This window comes from Geospiza fortis, unplaced genomic scaffold, assembly GCF_000277835.1.
Source record: "Geospiza fortis unplaced genomic scaffold, GeoFor_1.0 scaffold503, whole genome shotgun sequence".
Taxonomy (NCBI): Eukaryota; Metazoa; Chordata; class Aves; order Passeriformes; family Thraupidae; genus Geospiza; species Geospiza fortis.
This window is the reverse complement of record NW_005054654.1, coordinates 52,877-71,809: the sequence shown is the minus strand read 5'-3', so window position 1 is coordinate 71,809 and position 18,933 is coordinate 52,877. Positions and strand designations below refer to the sequence as shown.

At 47.3% G+C, this 18,933-nt stretch overlaps 1 protein-coding gene across 1 annotated transcript in view; it reads left to right on the top strand.

The window, feature by feature from the left end:
* MAP2K4 (mitogen-activated protein kinase kinase 4) overlaps window positions 1-18,933 on the top strand; it is a 61,033-nt gene extending 42,100 nt beyond the window's left edge. The window contains exons 5-12 of the mRNA XM_031064909.1: window positions 5,305-5,424; window positions 10,326-10,445; window positions 11,197-11,248; window positions 11,657-11,784; window positions 16,523-16,600; window positions 17,101-17,249; window positions 17,715-17,760; window positions 18,488-18,933. Of these exons, the coding sequence (XP_030920769.1) occupies window positions 5,305-5,424; window positions 10,326-10,445; window positions 11,197-11,248; window positions 11,657-11,784; window positions 16,523-16,600; window positions 17,101-17,249; window positions 17,715-17,760; window positions 18,488-18,601 (807 nt within the window). The 3' untranslated portion in view covers window positions 18,602-18,933. The remainder of the gene's footprint in view (window positions 1-5,304; window positions 5,425-10,325; window positions 10,446-11,196; window positions 11,249-11,656; window positions 11,785-16,522; window positions 16,601-17,100; window positions 17,250-17,714; window positions 17,761-18,487) is intronic.

The window sequence follows — 18,933 nt, the reverse complement described above, 5'->3', positions numbered from 1 at the left end:
ATCTTGCCTGGTCAGGCTTCCAGTTTTACCCATCATCCTTTGATTTGGCTTCTGGTTTCTTGTTTTTGTGTTAGTCTGGCTTTTCCCAGTCTGTAAGTGACTTGTGACCATTGTCCTGGGCTTCCCACTGTGCTGAGATCTCTGGTTCCTCCTCAGGATCTACTCCAGTGCTGTTCTGGTTTTGTCTGAGAGGCTCCACAGTATGTGCAATTCTCCAGCCCTTTTTGTATTTGCCTCCGGCATCACCACATGGTGTTGTCCCAGCTGCTCCAGGGACTGTGCCTCTTGTTCTGAAGGGTACCACAAATTAGAGGCACATGGAGAAGCCCCATTTATTTGGAGGAAATGTTTTCTTGGGAAACTTGCCCAGCTGCTTGGGGTTATAATTTCTGGCCTGAGGTTTCCTTCTGGCCCTGGTGATAGTTCACACAAAAAGGATGCTTTAAAAGATCCCTGAAATATGAATTTTTAAAAAAATAGCCCAAACTGGAATGAAAGCTGAGGAACATTATTCCAGTTAGGAGCAGGATGCTCTGCTTTGCACTGAAATGCTGTACATGGTGTGGGTTCTGTTAGCCAGGGTACTTCACAGTGCCTCTGGAGGCTGGGAAAAGCTGCTTGTTTGAAAAGTTCATAAAAGAAATAAGAACATATTTAAAACAGTCAATCTTTGATGTGTTGGGTGGCTCCTGTGCAGGTCAGGAGCCTAAACACAGCAGTGATGTCCTGAGCACCTGGTGTTCCTGGCAGCGATGTCTGAGCCTCAGGCTCAGGCAGGAGATCTTCACCTGCTCCTCACCTCTTCTGCCCTGCAGCAGGGAACACCTCAGACATCTGGGGTTCACCATCAGCCGCTTCTCCCAGTTTTGTTTCAACCAGTTCAGCTGGCTGAGAAATACATCACCGAGAGACGACTGGAGTGGTTTGTGCTTTGGTTGGCCTTCAGGCTTCTTATCACTGCCCCATGGAAGCATCTTGCACTTCTTTTTAATTGAATTATTTTTCTGTCAGGAATGGTTACAGCTGGGAGAGTAACCCAGCTGGAGAAGAGGGTGGTTTTGTCCACAGTGTTCAGTTTTCCCCCACCTCAAAAGAAAGCGGTTTTCATCTGTAGGCCAGAATTTTCTTTGTTTTGAATATCCTCAGCCTGGCTGAGGATACAGCCTGGCTACAGCCCTCTGCAGCATTGCCTAGTCCAGCCTCCAGTTACAGTCAGTGTCCTCTACAGTCACTGTTTTCTCTTTAGTTTAACAATATTTGTGACTTGCTCTACTTGTTCTCTAAACTTTTCCTAAGGAAATCAGAAGCATTTTCAAGATCCGTTGGGTAATTGGAAGTGTCAAACCCATGGGCCCATAAAATATCCCTGTTTTTCCTGGGGAAGCCAGTAGGCCATGGAGCTGTTTGTTGTTCTGAGCACAGTGTCTCTTGTACATCATTTTGGTAATCAGGGTTTGTTCTCTCATCCACACCTTCAAACCAGAAGTTTCTGTCTGACTTTCTCAGGTTTCTCCATGGCAGTCTCACAGCTGAAGGAGGTTGCTAAGTATCAAATGCCCCTGAGAGCAGAAATGAAACATTTATTTATACCTCCGTGGTTCCTCCATCTTTCCTGGATGCCTCATAGCCCATAAAGGCCCATCAGAATGATACATTAATATATTTAGCTCCATCCAGGGGCAAATTTCTCTGTTCTTTCCATGTCCATATGACTTCCAAAGAGAAGTCTTGGGATTTTATTGCCAACCCCTTATTATAATTCTTCACACAATTGAGTGACACCTTCAGAATTGTCTGTTTCAGTCATTTGTTTAGGTCTGCTGGCTGAGAGTTGGGCAAACCAGTGTTCCCAGTCCTGCTGTAGGGCAGCTGGGGAGGGAGTGGATGAGTAGGAGCTGGAAAGGAACGGTGAGAGAGAGTTAGAGCCTCATCACAGGAGGTGTGAAGCTGGTTGTGATCTACTTCAGTCACCATTAAATGTGTTTCAGATGGGGAGATAAATATTCCCATCCTCAGCAGTGACTGGGCAAACCCTCTTTTTGCTACTGGTTCGTTGTCCCAAATCCCTGCCATCCCATGGAAGGACACTTCTCCCATGGCACTGCCAGGCACTGCTGTGCTGAGCTTTCAGCTGAGGACACAGGTGAGCCCCATGCTCAGGATTGTCTCACAGCTCAAGGAGTAGAGTTTCAGTTTGGTGTTTACAGCTTCTTTTTTTTTTTCCCCTTTTTAAGATTTTTTTTTCAACTAGTCACTTCATGCTGCACCTGAGCCTTTCTGTGTGCATATTGGGCTGGATGATGTCTCTTCTGTTTTGGGTCAAGTTTCTGGAATCTGCCTGGTTTTAGGTTTCAGGGTGGCACAATCCACAGCACAGACTGTGCTTTTGCTGTTGGTGCTTCTCAGAGCATGGCTTCTTCTTCCTGGTGTTGGAAGGCTTTGTCCTAACCTGTGTTTGAATAAAAAGGGCTGGAGAATTTCTCCTAAGATGATTTGATACAGTTTAAATTGAAGGCCAACAAGGAATTGTTAAAAAGGAGACTCCATAAGCTTCTACTACAAATCCCCCTTTTTCTATCTGTGTCTTGTTTGGCTGGGGGGTCACTTAGCAGTGACTTTTCAGTGACTGCCAGGAAGGTGACTGAGCTGAGATCTGTAAGGCCTGAGGTGAAGTCAGCCCCTGTCCATCCCTGTCTGAAATGCTGCCCTCAAGCAGCTACCTCACCTTGTGTCTTCCTTCCCTGCCATGTCCCCTGTTCTTGGGGATTGTGTCTGTGGGAGCTGCTGCAGAGCTTTGCACCATGCCTGGGGTTCAGGAAGCAGGCTGTCTCATGGCTCAGGTGCTGTTTGGGTACTGACTGCTGTTGACTCTCCTCTCTCCCCTGTTCTGCTGCTGAACTGGGAGTACTGAGCAGGCTCCCTGGCACACTCAGCTAAGCAAAGCCACCCTGCCCAGGGCTGACCCTGTCTGTGTGCTGTTCTGCATGCTGCTCCTCAGAGTTCTCCTTTCTCTTGACTTTGCCAGTCTCCAGCACTGCTGTGTGAGACCTCCCAGTCTTGTACCACAGCCTTCCTTTCACTCCCTGCAGCAGTATTTGTTGTAGTGTCCGTGTTGGCTTCTCAAGCTGTGCTCTGCCCTGTAGCTGACCCACTGTCTGTGCTCTGGGTGCTCTGCCAGCCCTTTCCTGCTGGGGAGCTCGTGTTTGAGAAGAGGAGTGTTTGGGTTTGGTGTTCTGAAGTGCCATTAAAATCACCTCCACCACAGTGTGTATTTCACATTGTTTCCAGTGCTGGAGAAGTGGCAGCAGAGGAGGAATGTCAGAGGTGGGAGGAGATGCTTTCAGGAGAAGACATGGAATTTGAGGAGGATGCTGTGAGGTTTGCTATGACAGAATTGTGCAGGTACAAGGAGAATGCAGAGCAGGGCTGGGACAACTCTCAGATGACCAGGAAAGAGGCTTTTTGGAGACAGACATGGAGTGGGCCCAGAAGGAGAACACAAGTTACAATGTGGAGAAAAGCTCCTTCTGGTTCCTTACCAGAGGTGACCTTTTCAGTGTGGGTCATGTCTCAGTGAGAGGCTGAGCTATTGGTCGTAGGTCTCACCGTGGTGGCTTTGGCATCCATCACCTTCTGTGGAGGTCAGAGCAGTGGCATTTCCATTGCAGTGCTGCTGGTGTGTCACTTGGAGAGAGACATTTCACTCTGCTTGGCCTTCAGCCTCTGGGGGGATTGCAGAGCTTTGTACAGTGAGGGCACAAGAGCAGGGAGCAGCCAGTGGCTGGCTGAGCTTGTGTGACACAGACCTGAACCAGTGACCTGGAGGTGAAGTGCTTTAGTTCCTTTCCTGGCCCGTTCTTGCTCTGTTGGTGGCACAGAACCCCACGTGCTCAGCACATCATGGATATTATGGGCTGTGGGTGCTGGACAAGTCTCCTGACAGGTCCCCAGGAACTGTAGAATTCACAGGGTGGGAAAAAGGCAATATAAACATATTATTCACTGGTCTAGACCAAACTAGAGGTGCTAGAACATTAAGAACAAATGGTTAAATACCAAAATACCAGGATACTCTACAGGTAAGGAAAACTACAGTGTTGATACTGTCCTTGTTTTGTATGGGTCATCACAAAATAAGTCCTAAAGTACATAAGGGTGCTATATAAATGGCCAGCCTTGAAAGTACCTTCATTCACCTGGCCTGGGCTGGCTGATGTGTGTGGTCCTGATGCCACCAGCAGCTGCCCAAGGGGCCATAGTATTGGTGAAATGGGTGCTAGATCTTGCAGATTTTTTCCACAAGCTTGAATACTTTTTCTTTCTTGGGTAGCCTTGTAGTTTTTGTCCCTATGGATGGTCCTGGCTACCTCTGTTGCTTTGGACTACTTGCCAGATATTTTTTCTTGTTTTTTTTTTTTTAATGGTTTTTCAACATGAGTCACAGCTTCAGGATCACGATTTCCTCACTTGTGATTCAGAGAAAGTATTAATTAGTGCAAGATGTTAAATATATCTGTAAAATCACATGAAGAACTGTATGGTCATCTCCATCCTTCATTTAACCAGTTTCATGTTTGAAAATGGACAGTTTTCTGTTTTCAAATGTGCATTGTTCTTTCAATCCCAAATGAAACTTTTCATAATATATGGTGTATATACAAAGTATAGTGTGTGTATACATATATATCTCTATATACACACGGGGTATGTGTCAATGTCAACTATCTTTTATACAGTGTTGATGTTCCCTCAGCCAGTACTAGGTAAAGGGTTGTTAGTTTCATGAGAAGAGCTCACAGGACTGCTGCCCATCATTAACATGACCAGAGAAATGTGTTCCCTGGGTTATGTGGCAGTCCCTTCTCCCCAGCCATGGTGGAGGCTGTGGAAGGAACTTTTTTGGCTGCTTAGAAATTTTAAACATCATGTTCCTTGGTTAAATTTCAAATCAGTCTTCAAGCCCCTTCCAGCATGGCTAAGAACTGTGTGGGAATTTGTTTTGAAATGAAAGCCTGGATGTGGTGTTTTGCTGTAGTTTTTAGTGAAATTTGAGCTCTTTAATTTCTTCCTGACATTTCATCTGAAAGTGTTGATGCTTATGTGAGGACCGAGGGCTTTACAGTCTCATTAAACAGCTTTAGAAGTGTTCAGTTACATTTCTTATTTGAGAGCACAGCTTGATTCTCCAGAGTGTTTTTGAGCATGCTTGGCTTTGGGGTCCTGGTCACTTGTCTCCACCAGCAGGGCTGAGGATGCAGTAATGGCATGGAAGTGATGAAGTCTCTGCCACTCTTCCTCTTTCAGAGAATTCGGTCGACAGTGGATGAGAAGGAGCAGAAGCAGCTTCTGATGGACCTTGATGTGGTGATGAGAAGCAGTGACTGCCCCTACATTGTTCAGTTTTATGGCGCGCTCTTCAGAGAGGTGGGCACCCCAAACTTGCTTCACTTGTAGCACAGTTTGGGTTTTACCTTGTTTTTTTTTCCCTTTGTCATTTCAAACTCATGCTAAGGAGGAGAAAATTGATTTAAGTTCGGTTTCTTGGTTCTCCACTTTCACTCAAAGGTGTTTAGCCAGGAGACCCAGGTGTCTGGGCACTTCTGAGCAAGCATTTGATCCCTTTGCAACAGGAGTTCTGGAGAAGATGAATGTTGAAACCTGACTGCTGCTTCTCCTTCCTCCTGTATCTCCTCTGCAGGCTTGGATTATCCCTGCTCCTGTAATTGCTCTCTTGTTGAAACTGCCACAGTGTAGGGGGACAGACATGGAGCCTTGCCTGTTTTCCATTACTTCAGCACAAATCCAGTCCCTCTCCTGAAGGGAAGGAGGAAAACAGAGACCTCAGGGCTGCAGGTGGTCTTTGGGGATTATCAGGCATGGCAGCCTGTGCAGTCTTGTGGGGTTTTACTGGAAAGCATTTAGAGAGAGGTCAGTGTTGTAGGTAAAACCCAAAACTGTGTCTGAATAATTCCTGCTTCTAGAGAGTCTACCTCTGTAATTTTTGCCAGGTCACTGCTCTGGCTTTAAATCTTATTCTCTAAAATAAGCATAATAATCCTTCCTTTTCCCATGCTCTGCTTTTTCTGATCTTTTTGGACACAGAGCCATTTTGGGCCAGCAGGCATTGTCTATGTTCACCTAGTACAAGCTCCTGCCATGTGTGGAGCCTCAGCTTGGCTGCAAATTTCCAGCTTTGCTGAGATAAAGGTGACAAGGCTGTCAGCTGGTGTGAGGAAAGGTCTGTGGACAAAACAGTGTCTTACCAGATGCAGAGGAGCAACATGCTCAGAGCTGTGCAAGCCTCTCACCTCCTTTCAGCTCTGGACACATGCCAGAGTATAAATGTAAATACATAAACAACATAAAAACTTACTGTAATCAGCACCCAGATGTCAGCTTGGCTGCATTCTTTGTCATGTCCAAAATCTCATCATCCTGCAGCCAGGCAGGGCTCCCAGGACTCGTTGCATGCTCTGTCTGAGAAAGGTTTCATTGGCATTGCTCTGGTTGGAGTGAAATCCCCTTTTTCCCCTTCAACATAAGTGGTGTTTGCTTCAGAGATGAAAGCAGCCTTCCCCTCTCCTTGGTCCCTCACTACCTAGGGATGCTCCAAATCACCTTCCTCAGGGGTACCCAGGGTGAGCTGGGAGGCTTCCATAGAGTTTTCTGTCTTGTCTCATTAATTACCTGTTCCATTATTAATATTGGATAATAAAATATCTTAATATTTTAAAGATAGCAAAGTATGACACCAGAGAAGCACAGGAAGGGAAAAAAGGAATTTCATCAGGATATTTGGATCTGTCTGACCCCCCCAATCTGTTTATCAGATCTGTTCTCAAATAACTGTGAAAGATCCAGGTCACTGCTGCACCATCCCCTGAGGTGTAAGAGCTCATGGGACATTGGTAAAGACCAAAACTCTCTCAGGAAATCTGCAGCAAACTATATAAAACAAAGCTCTTTATTCCAGCATTTCAAGGTGAAAAGTAAGGAAATCCTTTTGGGGTTTCCTGCTCTCAGCTGGGATTCAGCTATGGATGGAGCACCCCATGAGAAATCTTCTTTGCCTGCTCCTAAAATGTGACAGACTCCATGTGAGCCTCTGTACAGGAGTTTAAGAGGCTGAATAGGCAGCTTGTGCAGTCAGAGGGTTGGCAGGATCCAGTAGCTCCAGGAGAAGCAGCAGGGCAGCTGGCACAAAGGGAAGGCAGGCAGCCTCCCACAGCAGGGAGGGTTTCATGTGGAGAGGCAGAGCTAAGCTCTGGGATCCTGACAGTTTGGGAATACTAAACCAAAAATTGGATAAAGTTATGCAAGGTCTTATTTTGTAGCCAGACAAATGTCCCAGCTTGCAGTCAGGGAAGTAGCTGTGAACACAAGTTCCTGTGGCAGCCTCTGTGAATACCAGCAGTTTGATTTGGAAAGGAGGAAATACTACACAAAAAAATTCTGTAGTTGTATTTTCTCTTGCTTGTTCCACATTTTGTGACAGGGAGAGTCTTCTCTGGGTCCTGCATGTCTCTCAGCAGGCAGCACCTGAACCTTCATCACTTGCTGCCTGTTCTTCAGTCAGGAGGGACATTTCTGTCACTGTGTCTGTGCATGTGATGGAATGTGTAACAGTGCAACAAGCACAGATCGATTGCCAGGTACAGGACTTTGCTTCAGCTCATTCTCACCCACTACATGAGATTAAATTGCCTGGTCAATGAAACAAGAACAAAGTTGAAAAAGTAAAAGGCAGTGTTTCAGTCTATGCATGGAATCGGGCTTCAGTGCACCATGGCTGGCTTTTTGTGCTGCCAGCTCATGTCCAATTTTTCATCCACCAGTATCTCCCAGCCCTTCTCCTCAGGGCTGCTCTAAATCCCATGATCACTGTACTGGTGAATGCCCTGAGCCAAGTGCAGGATCTTACACTCACTGAACTTTGTGGGGTTCCCCCGGCCCCAGGAGACCAGCTGGTTTTTCCATGCTGCACCCAGGAGAGCCCAGAGTCCTGCCAACGCACACAGAGCTGTCCACACCAACCATCAGAGATCTGATTGAAGAGGATCTCATGCTCTTGTGTTTCCTCTCAAGGCTGTACTTGATAGATGGGGGAAGAAAAAAAAAAACAAAGTTGGTTGACAGGGGTTCTGCAAACATTTCACTTGAGTCTCTTCTTGTGAGAAGAGAGGAGCTGTGGGCTGAGCCCACTGGGACCCCCAAGACCCCCCTGAACATTGCTGTTTTAAGAGGTTTTTAGGTCTGAGAGAAAAAAAAAGTCTTCTTTTCTTGCCTGTCTGCTACAAGCTTTACAACTGCTCTGGTTTGAAACAGTACTTGTAAAGCTGGGAATGTTTGGGTAGTTACCATGACCACACTAGTGGCTCTTCCAAGTACCTGTTCTGATTGTGTTTCTTTTTAAGAGGGGAAGAGGAAAGAAGCCTGATCTGACTTGGAATCTCGGGAGTGACTCCTACACAGTGCAAGTGTAGTTGAGCCAAGTTTAAACCAATAAGTTCAATACTTGATAAAATTATTCAATGAAAAATTCATTGCAAGTTGCAGAACATGCCTAGGAAGCTGGGTAAATCAGCCCATGGGGAGCTTCTGCTGGCAGGAGAGAGGAGCTGGGATGGATGTGTTGGTAGCACAGTGCTGGGCTGGTGGGAATTGCTGACACAGCCTTGCTCAGTTTGATCTCTTTGCTGTTGCTGCACCTCACACTGTTTTTATGGAAATCCTTGACTGTGCTGCCATTCCTCAGCACATCTGTCCCTGTCCCTTTTTCTTCCTGTTAAAATTCACCAGTTTGCCAACAGATAAAGCTCTCCAAGTCCCAGGAAGAGTTAGGCTGCAGAATTTTGGGTCTTGCACCAGCCTTAAGGATGCTGCATAGTGGAAAAGGCCTGTTATCTTTTCCCATTGATCTTGCTGACATGAATTCATGTAGGGCAGGTAGGTTTTTATCTTACCAGATCAATAAATGCCCTCATTCAGGAGTTCTGTATGGCATCTGCTTCAGGACACCAGTAAACCTTGAGTGCTTTTGATCATAAAAGGGATTTTTTAATGCTTAAAAATTACCATTGGATAGAAATTTGTTGTACTTCTTTGAGGTTTCAGTACCATACCCATCCCAACCTGTGATGCAGAGTGCAGTGAAGCCTTGGTTGTGATGATGGCTCTGCTCAGTGTTGTTCACTTGGTTTGTTTTACTGTCCAAACACTTTTACTGTTGTAACCTGGGCAATGGAAGGCACTCACAGTACAGGTGCAGCTGGACATAAATACAGGGCTGCAGTGGTCAGTGGTATTCTGGCTCTCTGGAACCACTCCAGACCCCCAGAGTCTCAGTACAACAACCCAGGAATATAGCCCTGCCCCAATTTTTTAATAAATCTGACCAAAACATAAGCAGTTTTTGAATGATCCTGTGGCCAGTAGAACGAGTCCATGAGAGAGAGGCTGCTCTCACTACAGACACCTCATGAAGCTCTGCTGGGCTCCCAGTCTCACTTGATTTATGCACATCACTGCCACTGGAGCCACGTTGCTTGTCCTGAGCCACTCTCCATTGAATGCAAGTGCTTCATCTTGCACTTGCATACAAAAGAAGAGAAATTTTCTACATGCATTGCCCAATTTCATTTCTGTAGTTGAAATCTGAACAGTTCCTTAGCCAACTTCCTCCATAGCCAACCTGTGGTCTGTAGCAGCCCAGCTTCACCTTTTTCCAGGCCCCCTGAAGTGTGCTGGTCATGCCCTCGTCCTGCTGTGCTGCTCTGGCCTCTTTCACTTGTGATGTCCCTGCTTCCATGTCTGTCACAACACTTACTCCATCTTCTACTTTTTTGGGTGCAATGAGAGTTTTCTGGGCTCAGGCTTGTAGCAGCCCTTGAGTGGATGACATCAGCTCCTGCTCTGCCTTGAACTGATGTGAAAAGCTGGTGCCAAATGAGCAGTGTAAGCTGGAGCTGCCCAAAGTCTTCATCCTCAGCCACACAGCCCTTCCTAGGAAAGCAGCTCCCCTCTTCTGGCTGTTCCACTGTGCCTGCAGCCTTCTGGAGAGCAAAACACTCTGTGAGGCTTGGATTCAGCTGGGTTCAAGCATCTAAACTGTAATGTCAGCTGTGAGCTGGGCAGGTAAATGCCTCTGCTGTGAATGGGAGCAAGCTTTTCATTGCTAAAACTAATCAAGCTGAGTTCCATCCTTTCTATAGAGTACATGTTGCTGATTATGTATTTCATAGGATTCAGTGGATCTCTGTATGCTCTCTGGATTTGTATTTCTCATTTTTACCTCAACAGTAACACACATTGTTTTCTCTTTCCAGGGTGACTGTTGGATCTGTATGGAGCTCATGTCTACCTCGTTTGATAAGTTTTACAAATATGTATATAGTGTATTAGATGATGTTATTCCAGAAGAAATCTTAGGCAAAATCACTTTAGCTGTGAGTATTTTGTTAAACCTCTTTGTTGAAGATAATTGTTAAGTTCAGATCCTTGTTCAGATCCCACTCCATGTGGAAAAGCTGGTTGGTCTGTGGAGCAGAATTGCTGCTGCTGTTTGCTCCACGCTGGGAATGGTTCTTCAGGGTGCTCATGACTTTTCCACAGTATGTTGCATGGTGTAAACAGAGCTCCTGGGGTCAGTAATCAGTTCATAAACAGACCCCAGGACCATCTTCCTGCTCTGTGTGCTTGAATGTGAGCACCAGCAGCACAGGCACCAGCCCAGACCAGAGAGGCTTCTGGAAGTCTTGTGCAAAGGCTCCCAAAAGCACTGGAGAACCTGACTGATGTTTGTGATATAACCTGGAAGTTCTGGTCTAATGAAAAGTCAGGTAATTGAAACAGTTGTGACCTGCTGAAGAAAATACAGCACAGGGCTTGAAATAAGTGATTGCTGAGGATAATTAACATCAGAGATTGTTCTGGCTCCACCTCGGGCTCCCCTCTCCCAGAGTGGGATCTTTGCAGGTCGCAGGGGATGTGTGTTCACTTAAACCCATACTCTCCCTTATATCACCTTCTCTTTGCAGAAAAGGTTCAGAGAAAAATGCTTCTATTACATGGCATATTACAGCATTGATATCTCAATGTATTAAATACGTTTTACTCCTGTTCTTGGAGTTCCAAAAATGCAATAGTCACAGGACTCTTACGACATCTGCTTATTTTTCATCTATTTTTCTTTCCTAGACTGTGAAAGCACTAAACCACTTAAAAGAAAACTTGAAAATCATTCACAGAGGTGAGTTCTTCGTGTCTTTTTTTAACTTCACATCTTTTTCTTCTTGTCTGTTAAAATAATTGCAAGAATTGTTAGTGGCCTTTGGTTCACTGCAAGTGTAAGCGCAGCGCCTGTACCGCCGCAAGTGTGAGTGCAGGTTTTGAACAAGTGTCCCAGTGCCTGTCCTGTTGCCCCTTCATGTGCTTTTTCCATGTAGATGTGATTTCAGGGTGGCTGGACATCTGCTGCTGCCTTTGGGCACATGGCACCTCCAGGGCTGGCTCCATCCCCTGGTGCTCCCATGCAGGATCCAGCCCCAAGGGTGACGGCGACGGCGCGGCACTGCCACCCTCCATCCCCTGCAGCTGCTCTTCTTGAAATCAAAACCTCCAGCTGTGACTCACTGCTTTAAATTTCTTCCCCCTGCAGACATCAAACCTTCCAATATTCTTCTGGACAGAAATGGGAATATTAAACTCTGTGACTTTGGCATTAGCGGACAGCTCGTGGACTCCATTGCCAAAACGCGGGATGCAGGGTGCCGGCCGTACATGGCGGTGAGTGGGGTGGGCTCTGGGGGATCCCACCCTGTAGGAGTGACAGAAATGAGACATCTCTGAAGCCAGGGCTTGGAAGTTGTGGTTTATTGCAAAGGGCCAAGTGCAGGGCCCTGCTGGGAGCTGCCAGCCACAGCTTGGACAAGTAACGAGAGTGGTAAAGAGAGAGAGGGCAAGAGCGTGGTGAAGAGGATGAGAGAGCGAGGTTCCCTTTACAATACCATAAATCTTCCTCTGTGTTGAATATTCTAATTCTCACTAACCAGTCTAATACAAGATACAAATCCTATAGCATTTACATACAGCCTGTAAGAATCATTACATTACCATACTGTGTTACCCTAAAAAACCCTAAAAACTACTCTTTGGACCCTTTCTGCTAAGCCTAAAAACTACTGTTTGTAAACCCTAAAAACTCCTCTTTGGAGTAGTTTGAAACCCTAAAAACTCCTCTTTGGACCTCTTCTGCCAAGTTAGCAGGGTCTGCTCTGACCCTTGGCCCTGTCTGCAAGCAGAGGGTTTTGTTTCATCAAAAGGGGATCACCTTCAGTCCAGCCAAACCATTGTTTTCCAGTTGTTCAGTAGCTGAGGGATCTCAAAGCTTGCTTTCATTTCAATCTCACTTATAGTTTCCATATTCTCAAAATCTTTTGCCAGGCAATCACATTTATAAGGCTTTTCTGTTTCATCTTCCCCAACACACCCTCCCTGTGATCAGCCTGTGGGATGAACACCCCTTTCCTGGATGAAACTGAGCTCTGGATTGAGCTCTGCTGTGGCAGTGTCATCCAGGCTGTGGCAAAATGTCCCAGTTTCTGGGTTTTGCTGGGTTCCTCTGCTGCTGCCAGGGCTGTGGTGCTGCAGTGGAGAGGAGCTCTATGCCTTCCAGCAGCTCCAAAACACCATTGCCCAGGGGATCAGGGCTGTCAGAGTGTGGGTTTGTCTTGGTCTGCAAGAAATCCATTTGCTCTGGTAAGATTATGTCCCAGGAGTTATTGCAGAGCAGAATTACAGTGATTTTTGTAAACCGCTTTAATTCCAAAGTGTGCCAGAACTTCATTCCAGGAGAATGTGATTCTGGAGAGCAGCAGTAGCAGAGCAGCTGTGTGGAAATCGCTGGGGCTGAGTTGTGGCTCCTGGGAGTCTGTCCTGCTTGTTTGCTGCCCTCCCTCTCCCAGAGTGAAAAGCTGTAGTGGTGATTTTGGAAGCTGTCTGAGGGTTTTAAACACTTCAGTGCTTCAGGGTGCTTTGAAAACGCATCTCTGTTCTCACATGAGCCAAGGGCACATTGTGCAGGGAGCTGTGCCTGCTGCTGTTCATATAACTTTAATTTTAGTGCCTGTCTTTAATTTTTGTTACATATTTATGGCTCTGTATGCTGAAAAATACTGTTTTCTTTTTTATCTACCACCAAGTAAAAAAAAGGAAAATATCTCTCTTCCAAGGCCATGGCTCTCAGATGGCTTTTCTCTGACTGTGCTGTCCAAGGCAAAACCTGTCTGCCCTGACTCTGATCTTTCTTTGAGCCATGGGTGGGTGGCCAGTTCAGCTCAGGCTGTTGCTGTAGTTATGCCATGACAGTTCCTGAGATGACTGTAATGACAGTTAATGAGATGACTGAGATGTCTGTCTATAGCTGCAGTGCTCCCTTTCTTTCCCCTGGGTGAGTGCTTCCATAGCCCTTTGGTTTTCCTTTCTCCTGTGTGTCTGCATGCACTCAGATTTGTGCAGCTCCATCAGCAGCTCCAGACTTGGGTGGACTTTTAAGTGAGCAGAAGTGTTGCACTTCAGTTTGTGTTTTTCAGAGCCTTGGCAGGGCACAGGTTTTGTGGGGCAGCCAGCAGCTGGCAAGTGATGTGGGAGATGATTGGCCTCTTCCCTGCTGCTCTGCAGCCTCAGGGACTCCTTTCCAAGCACATGAACATTTCCACGTACCAGGGAGCCTGGGAAATGGGGAGGTGTCCCCAGTGGGCAGGCACATCTGCCAAGCCAGCAGAGGCTGATGGCTGAAGGGATGCTGTGATCAAATTGGATATACCTGGGAAGGAGTCAGGCTGCCACACTCCTTTCAAAAGGAAAATAGTAATTTTTTAGTGTAAAACAGGCCAAGAGTAGTAGCTGTGTTCAGCCAGGGAGGCTCTCCTTAGGGCTGCTGGATGACAGTGTCTGATTTTGCAAGGCTCACCCCTGAAGGAGCCTGGTCCCCAGGGAGCTGTTGGTAACAATGACCCTGGATGTCAGCCAGTCTGGCTGTGAGTGCTCTGAGGAGGCAGCAGGAGCCATGTCCAGCTGCCAAGCAAGTGCTGTGGGCTTGAACCAAAATTGTTGGAGCTGTCAGAGCGAGCGGCGCCTCAGCCTTGGAGCTGCGGTGCTGAGGGGTTGTTTTGCTTTTGGCTTTCAGCTCCCCTGCAATTGTTACAGTGGGCAAAGGCCTCTGAGTGTGGGTACCTCGTGTTCTCTGGAGGAAAGAGAGGCAGGACCGAGTTCCCAGGCAGTCTCTGGCCCCTGGAGCAGCCTGGGCTGTTCTGAGCCCTCCTCACCCCTGCCCCGTGCTGGTGCCAGCTCTGGGGTTTGCTCCAGGTGAGGTTGCACAGCCTGCACCCAGCAGTGGGTGCTCCTGGCCAGCCCTGCATCCTCCCTGTGCTCCTTGCCTTGCCCCTGGCTGTGGGGATGCTGCTGGGAGTGAGCTCTGTGTGACATTTCTGCTTTTTGCCTTCTGAGTGCCCCAGTGAACCCAGTGCCCATGTCAGAGAGGAAGGGTGAGACTGGAAGGGCTTGGTTTGGGCAGGGCTGGAGGGGCAGACCCAGCCATTGTGGGGATGGATGTCCTGCCCTGCTCCTTCCAGACAGCAGTGGAGTGTGATGGTGTCACCTCCATCCTTGGTCACTCAGGTGCTTTTCCCAGGCCAGATTGGAGCTTCTGGCTGCAAACTGTGGCTTCTCACTTCTCCCTGGTGAAGATGGACATTTGGTGCTGGCAATGCTGTCAGGGCCAGCTGGATGTCTTGTGTTCAGGTGGCCCAGGCAAAGATCAGGCCAGGTATGGTTGCTTGTACAGCTGGGGTTTGGAATACAGGGAGGATCTGTGGTGCCCACTGCTCATTTTTCAGTCAAGATGCTGATGCTCAGGTGAACACTGAACTGGAGAAGGCCCATGGCAGCCTGTACCCTTCTGTGATGCATCCATCCCCTGTCTCCTCACCCCATCAGCACATCCAGAGATGGGTCTCCACCTCAGGCATTTCCTTTCCTGCTTGCACTTGGCATCAGAAGGACACCTGGCCTGAGCCAGGCTTTGTCTGCAGCCCTCCAGGTCCCCAGAGTGTGACATGGTGACTCTTCCTTCCTTGGTGTTAATTGCTCCCATGTGACCTACATGGAAAATTCTCGCCATTCTTCCTACTCTGTATTTAGATGGGATTTATTTTGGGTCTGTCCTGCTTTCCCTTTAACTGTGCCACCATGGTCTAGGGCCAAACCCGTGTTGCTCTGTTTGCTCACAGGAGCAGGGTGCCCCTCTTGGGTGCCTGGGACAAGCAGCTGTGTCTCACCAGTGCCACCCATCCCACCAGTCCTTCAGGGCAGTTTGGCTGCTGCCATGCAGTCCCATCCTTCATCTGCAGCCTGGCAGCTTGCTCTGCTGTGACACATCCCTGGGGGTCACAGCACTGGCCAGGCCAGCATCCCCAGCATTTGATGTGTTCTGAGCTGGTCCATCCCTGGTGGCAGCTCCAGACACCATGGTGTGTCCCCAGGAGGGTTCAGGGCTGGGCCACCTGCTGCTGCACTTCTCAGCTGTGTCTGCCATGAAATTGTATTAAAATGTAGCTTACAAAGCAACCAGGGCTTTCAGAGTATTTTCTGTACCCCGTAATTTAGGATTTATTGCTGTGCAGGTATCTTTATTATTGTTGTAGTCAGAACTGAATGAGAGCCTGTTTCTTTTGACATGTTAATTATTATATTTTTAACTAAAGAAGGCAGACTGAGGTTTCCTATAAAGATGACATGCAAGGCATAAAGATGTTTTTTGCTGGCTCAGCTCTCTGGATAACTTGCTCTTAAGTGTGAATCACCCATGTCTGGCTCAATATTGCTTTCTATGAAAGACATTTTGCATGTCCTAAAGTCTTGTAGCATCATACTTGCCTTCAAGGGATGACTAAAACCTTGTTCAGAGGAGTTTTTCTTGAAGCACACTATTATAATGTGTATATAATAAATATATAATTTATATAATAAATTATATAAATTTTTATTTATATAAATAAAATAGTTATAATAGTTTTTAATAGTTTCTTAGTAGCTGACTGGGGAGAAGAGTTCTGGTAGATGCTGCTGAGCCTCACTCCCCAGGGTGGGGGTGAGATGTTGATTCCAGTTCTTATCATCCCTTGGGTGTCAAAACAGAGAAAGTGAGACTTGGTGCTAAAGACATCCCAAAGTTGAACAAAACTAAATAAATAAAACAGTCACAATCATTCAAGGTGTTTGTGCAAAAGGAAAAAAAAACCCCAAGCATTGGACTGTGATAAGTTGCCATTTCTGATCACCTTTTACACGACACCTCCATAAAATCAGTGTTTTAAGTGATTCCTTGAGATGTTTCTCTGCTGGGGTTGGATGGCTGCCCTGGCCACAGGTTTTGCTTGGGGCTGTGCCAGGCTCAGGGCTCTCTCTAGCTTTGCAGATGCTCCCTGCATGGCCCAGAGCCTGACAGTCCCCGTTGCCGTTTCAGCCGGAGCGGATAGATCCCAGCGCCTCGCGGCAAGGCTACGACGTGCGCTCCGACGTCTGGAGCTTGGGCATCACACTGGTGAGTGGGCACTGCTCTGTGCCAGGGCAGCACAGCCCTGCTCCTTCCTGGGCTCTGCTCCCAGCGGGCTCTCCCTGCCTCAGGGACAGCCTGGGGGCTTCCCATGTCCATGGTTATCCCGAGCCCCCGCGGCTGTGTGTGGATGTGAGCAGGGAGGAGGTGTGTTGAGTGTGCAGGGTCCCCAGGATGAGGAGGAAATGAGTGAATCTGACTCCATGTTCTTAGAAAGCTAACGATATTGTTATATTATATTAATTATATTATATCAGATCATATTGTATATTATATATCCTATCATATATATCATATCATATCTTATATTATACCATATTATATTACATCACATCACATCACACCACATCATACCACATTGGAATAGGATGAAAAATCTCATCTCAATCTTCCTTCTGGGGGGGTTCAAGTTTGCTGCAGACATTTTTTTTCCCTGACTGAGCTTCCCTGGTATAAACCTGCCTGGTTCTGCTCCTGTCTCCCTGCAGTACGAGCTGGCCACGGGGCGATTCCCCTACCCCAAGTGGAACAGTGTGTTTGACCAGTTGACACAAGTAGTGAAAGGAGACCCACCACAGCTGAGTAACTCAGAGGAAAGGGAGTTTTCCCCAAGCTTCATCAACTTCGTCAACTTGTGGTGAGTGTGTGCTGCTGCAGGCACTGGGGGTTGGCTCCTTTTGCTGGCTGGTATTTGGCAAGGGTCGTGTGTCCAGCACTTCCCTGGCTTCTTTTCACATTCCTGCACCAGCATAAGGGGGAGGACCTCTCACATTTTAGTAGTTTGGATTTGTGTGGGTTGGGACTGAAGGGCAGACCCTGGAAACTGCTCTTCAGGAAAGGAATTAGGAGAAGAGCTCTGAGAGGCTGTGCTAGAGAGAGGAGACATGGTAAGGAGGGAAGTTTGTGTCAGCCCCAGCCCCTGCCTGCACAGCTGGGATGGTGTTACTCCTGTGGTCACTCACAGTGCCAGGATGGGTTTTCCGGAAAACCAAAGGTGGTGTGTCCCCTCTGACAGCATCATGTCCTGTAAAAGTTTATATTTGATGTCTGTAACGTTTTCCCTGATCCCATGTTCTCCTAATTATCTTTATGCTTTCTTTAGCCTTACAAAGGACGAGTCCAAAAGGCCAAAGTACAAAGAGCTTCTGGTGAGTTCTCAGTGCTGCATCTTTCAGTGTCTCCAACACACAGCTCACAGGGGGCTGGGCTCAGGCAGAAGTGAGATCTGGAGTTGGGCAGCAGCAGGGCCTGTCTGTGGGGGGTGCTAAAGGAGAGAGAGAGCAGCAATGCTTTTGGCTTGGATCACATGTGGCAACTTCAAGGAGCTCTGGACACCTGGAGGGCGCCCATTGGAGGCTATGGTTCCACAATCAGCCCTGGGGTTTCACATCACCTGATTTGAAAGGGATTTGCCTGATGTCCTGGCCCAGAACCTCCCTGATGTTATGTCCCAGCTCTCTGACCTGGCTCTGGGCAGTGCTGCCTGCTGGGCAGAGCACAGGGTGGAGGCTCAGGAGAGTAGAGCTCGGGTTTGACCTCTGCAAGCCACTCCCTGTCACCCCTGTCACTGTCCCCACTGTGACAATGCTGATGAAACCTCTCCTGAAGGATTTCAGGAAATGCCAGTGCTGCAGAGGAGCTGCTGATCCTGCACCCTCACTGCCTCCTGCCTGGCAGCTCCTGAGCTCTGGAGTCCTGTCCTGCCTCAGAAACCTCCCATGATAAAGACATGGATCTACCAGGCTGTGTCCTGGTGCCCTACAGCCACCACAAAGCATGTTCTAGCACCAGACAAATTCCCCTGCTCAATTTTTTATCTGAGGGCACGTGCCAGGAGGGTGACCATAACTTTGTTGTTTTTTTATCTGCTTCCAGAAACATCCCTTCATCCTGATGTATGAGGAACGCACAGTGGATGTTGCATGCTATGTTTGTAAAATCCTGGATCAAATGCCAGCAACTCCCAGCTCTCCAATGTACGTGGATTGATACTGCTGCTACATCAAACTCTAGAAAAAGGGCTGAGAGAAAACAAGCTGTAAAGAATTTTCATCACATATTGCAGTGTTTTTAATGCTCGCCCAGACACCATGTGCAATAATATTGGTGTTATTTCCATCCTGTCTGTATACTGTTGTCACATATAAAGTGCATCCCTGTAATACCTGATCACACAGTGTTAGTGTTGGTCACAGAGAGACCTCATCTTGCTCTTTTGTGGACATATTCATGAAATGTGGAAATAAGTACATATATTTGTTGACTGTGATTGGATAGCACCTAAAATTCATTTCTAGACTCAAAACTTGGAGACTCCTCAG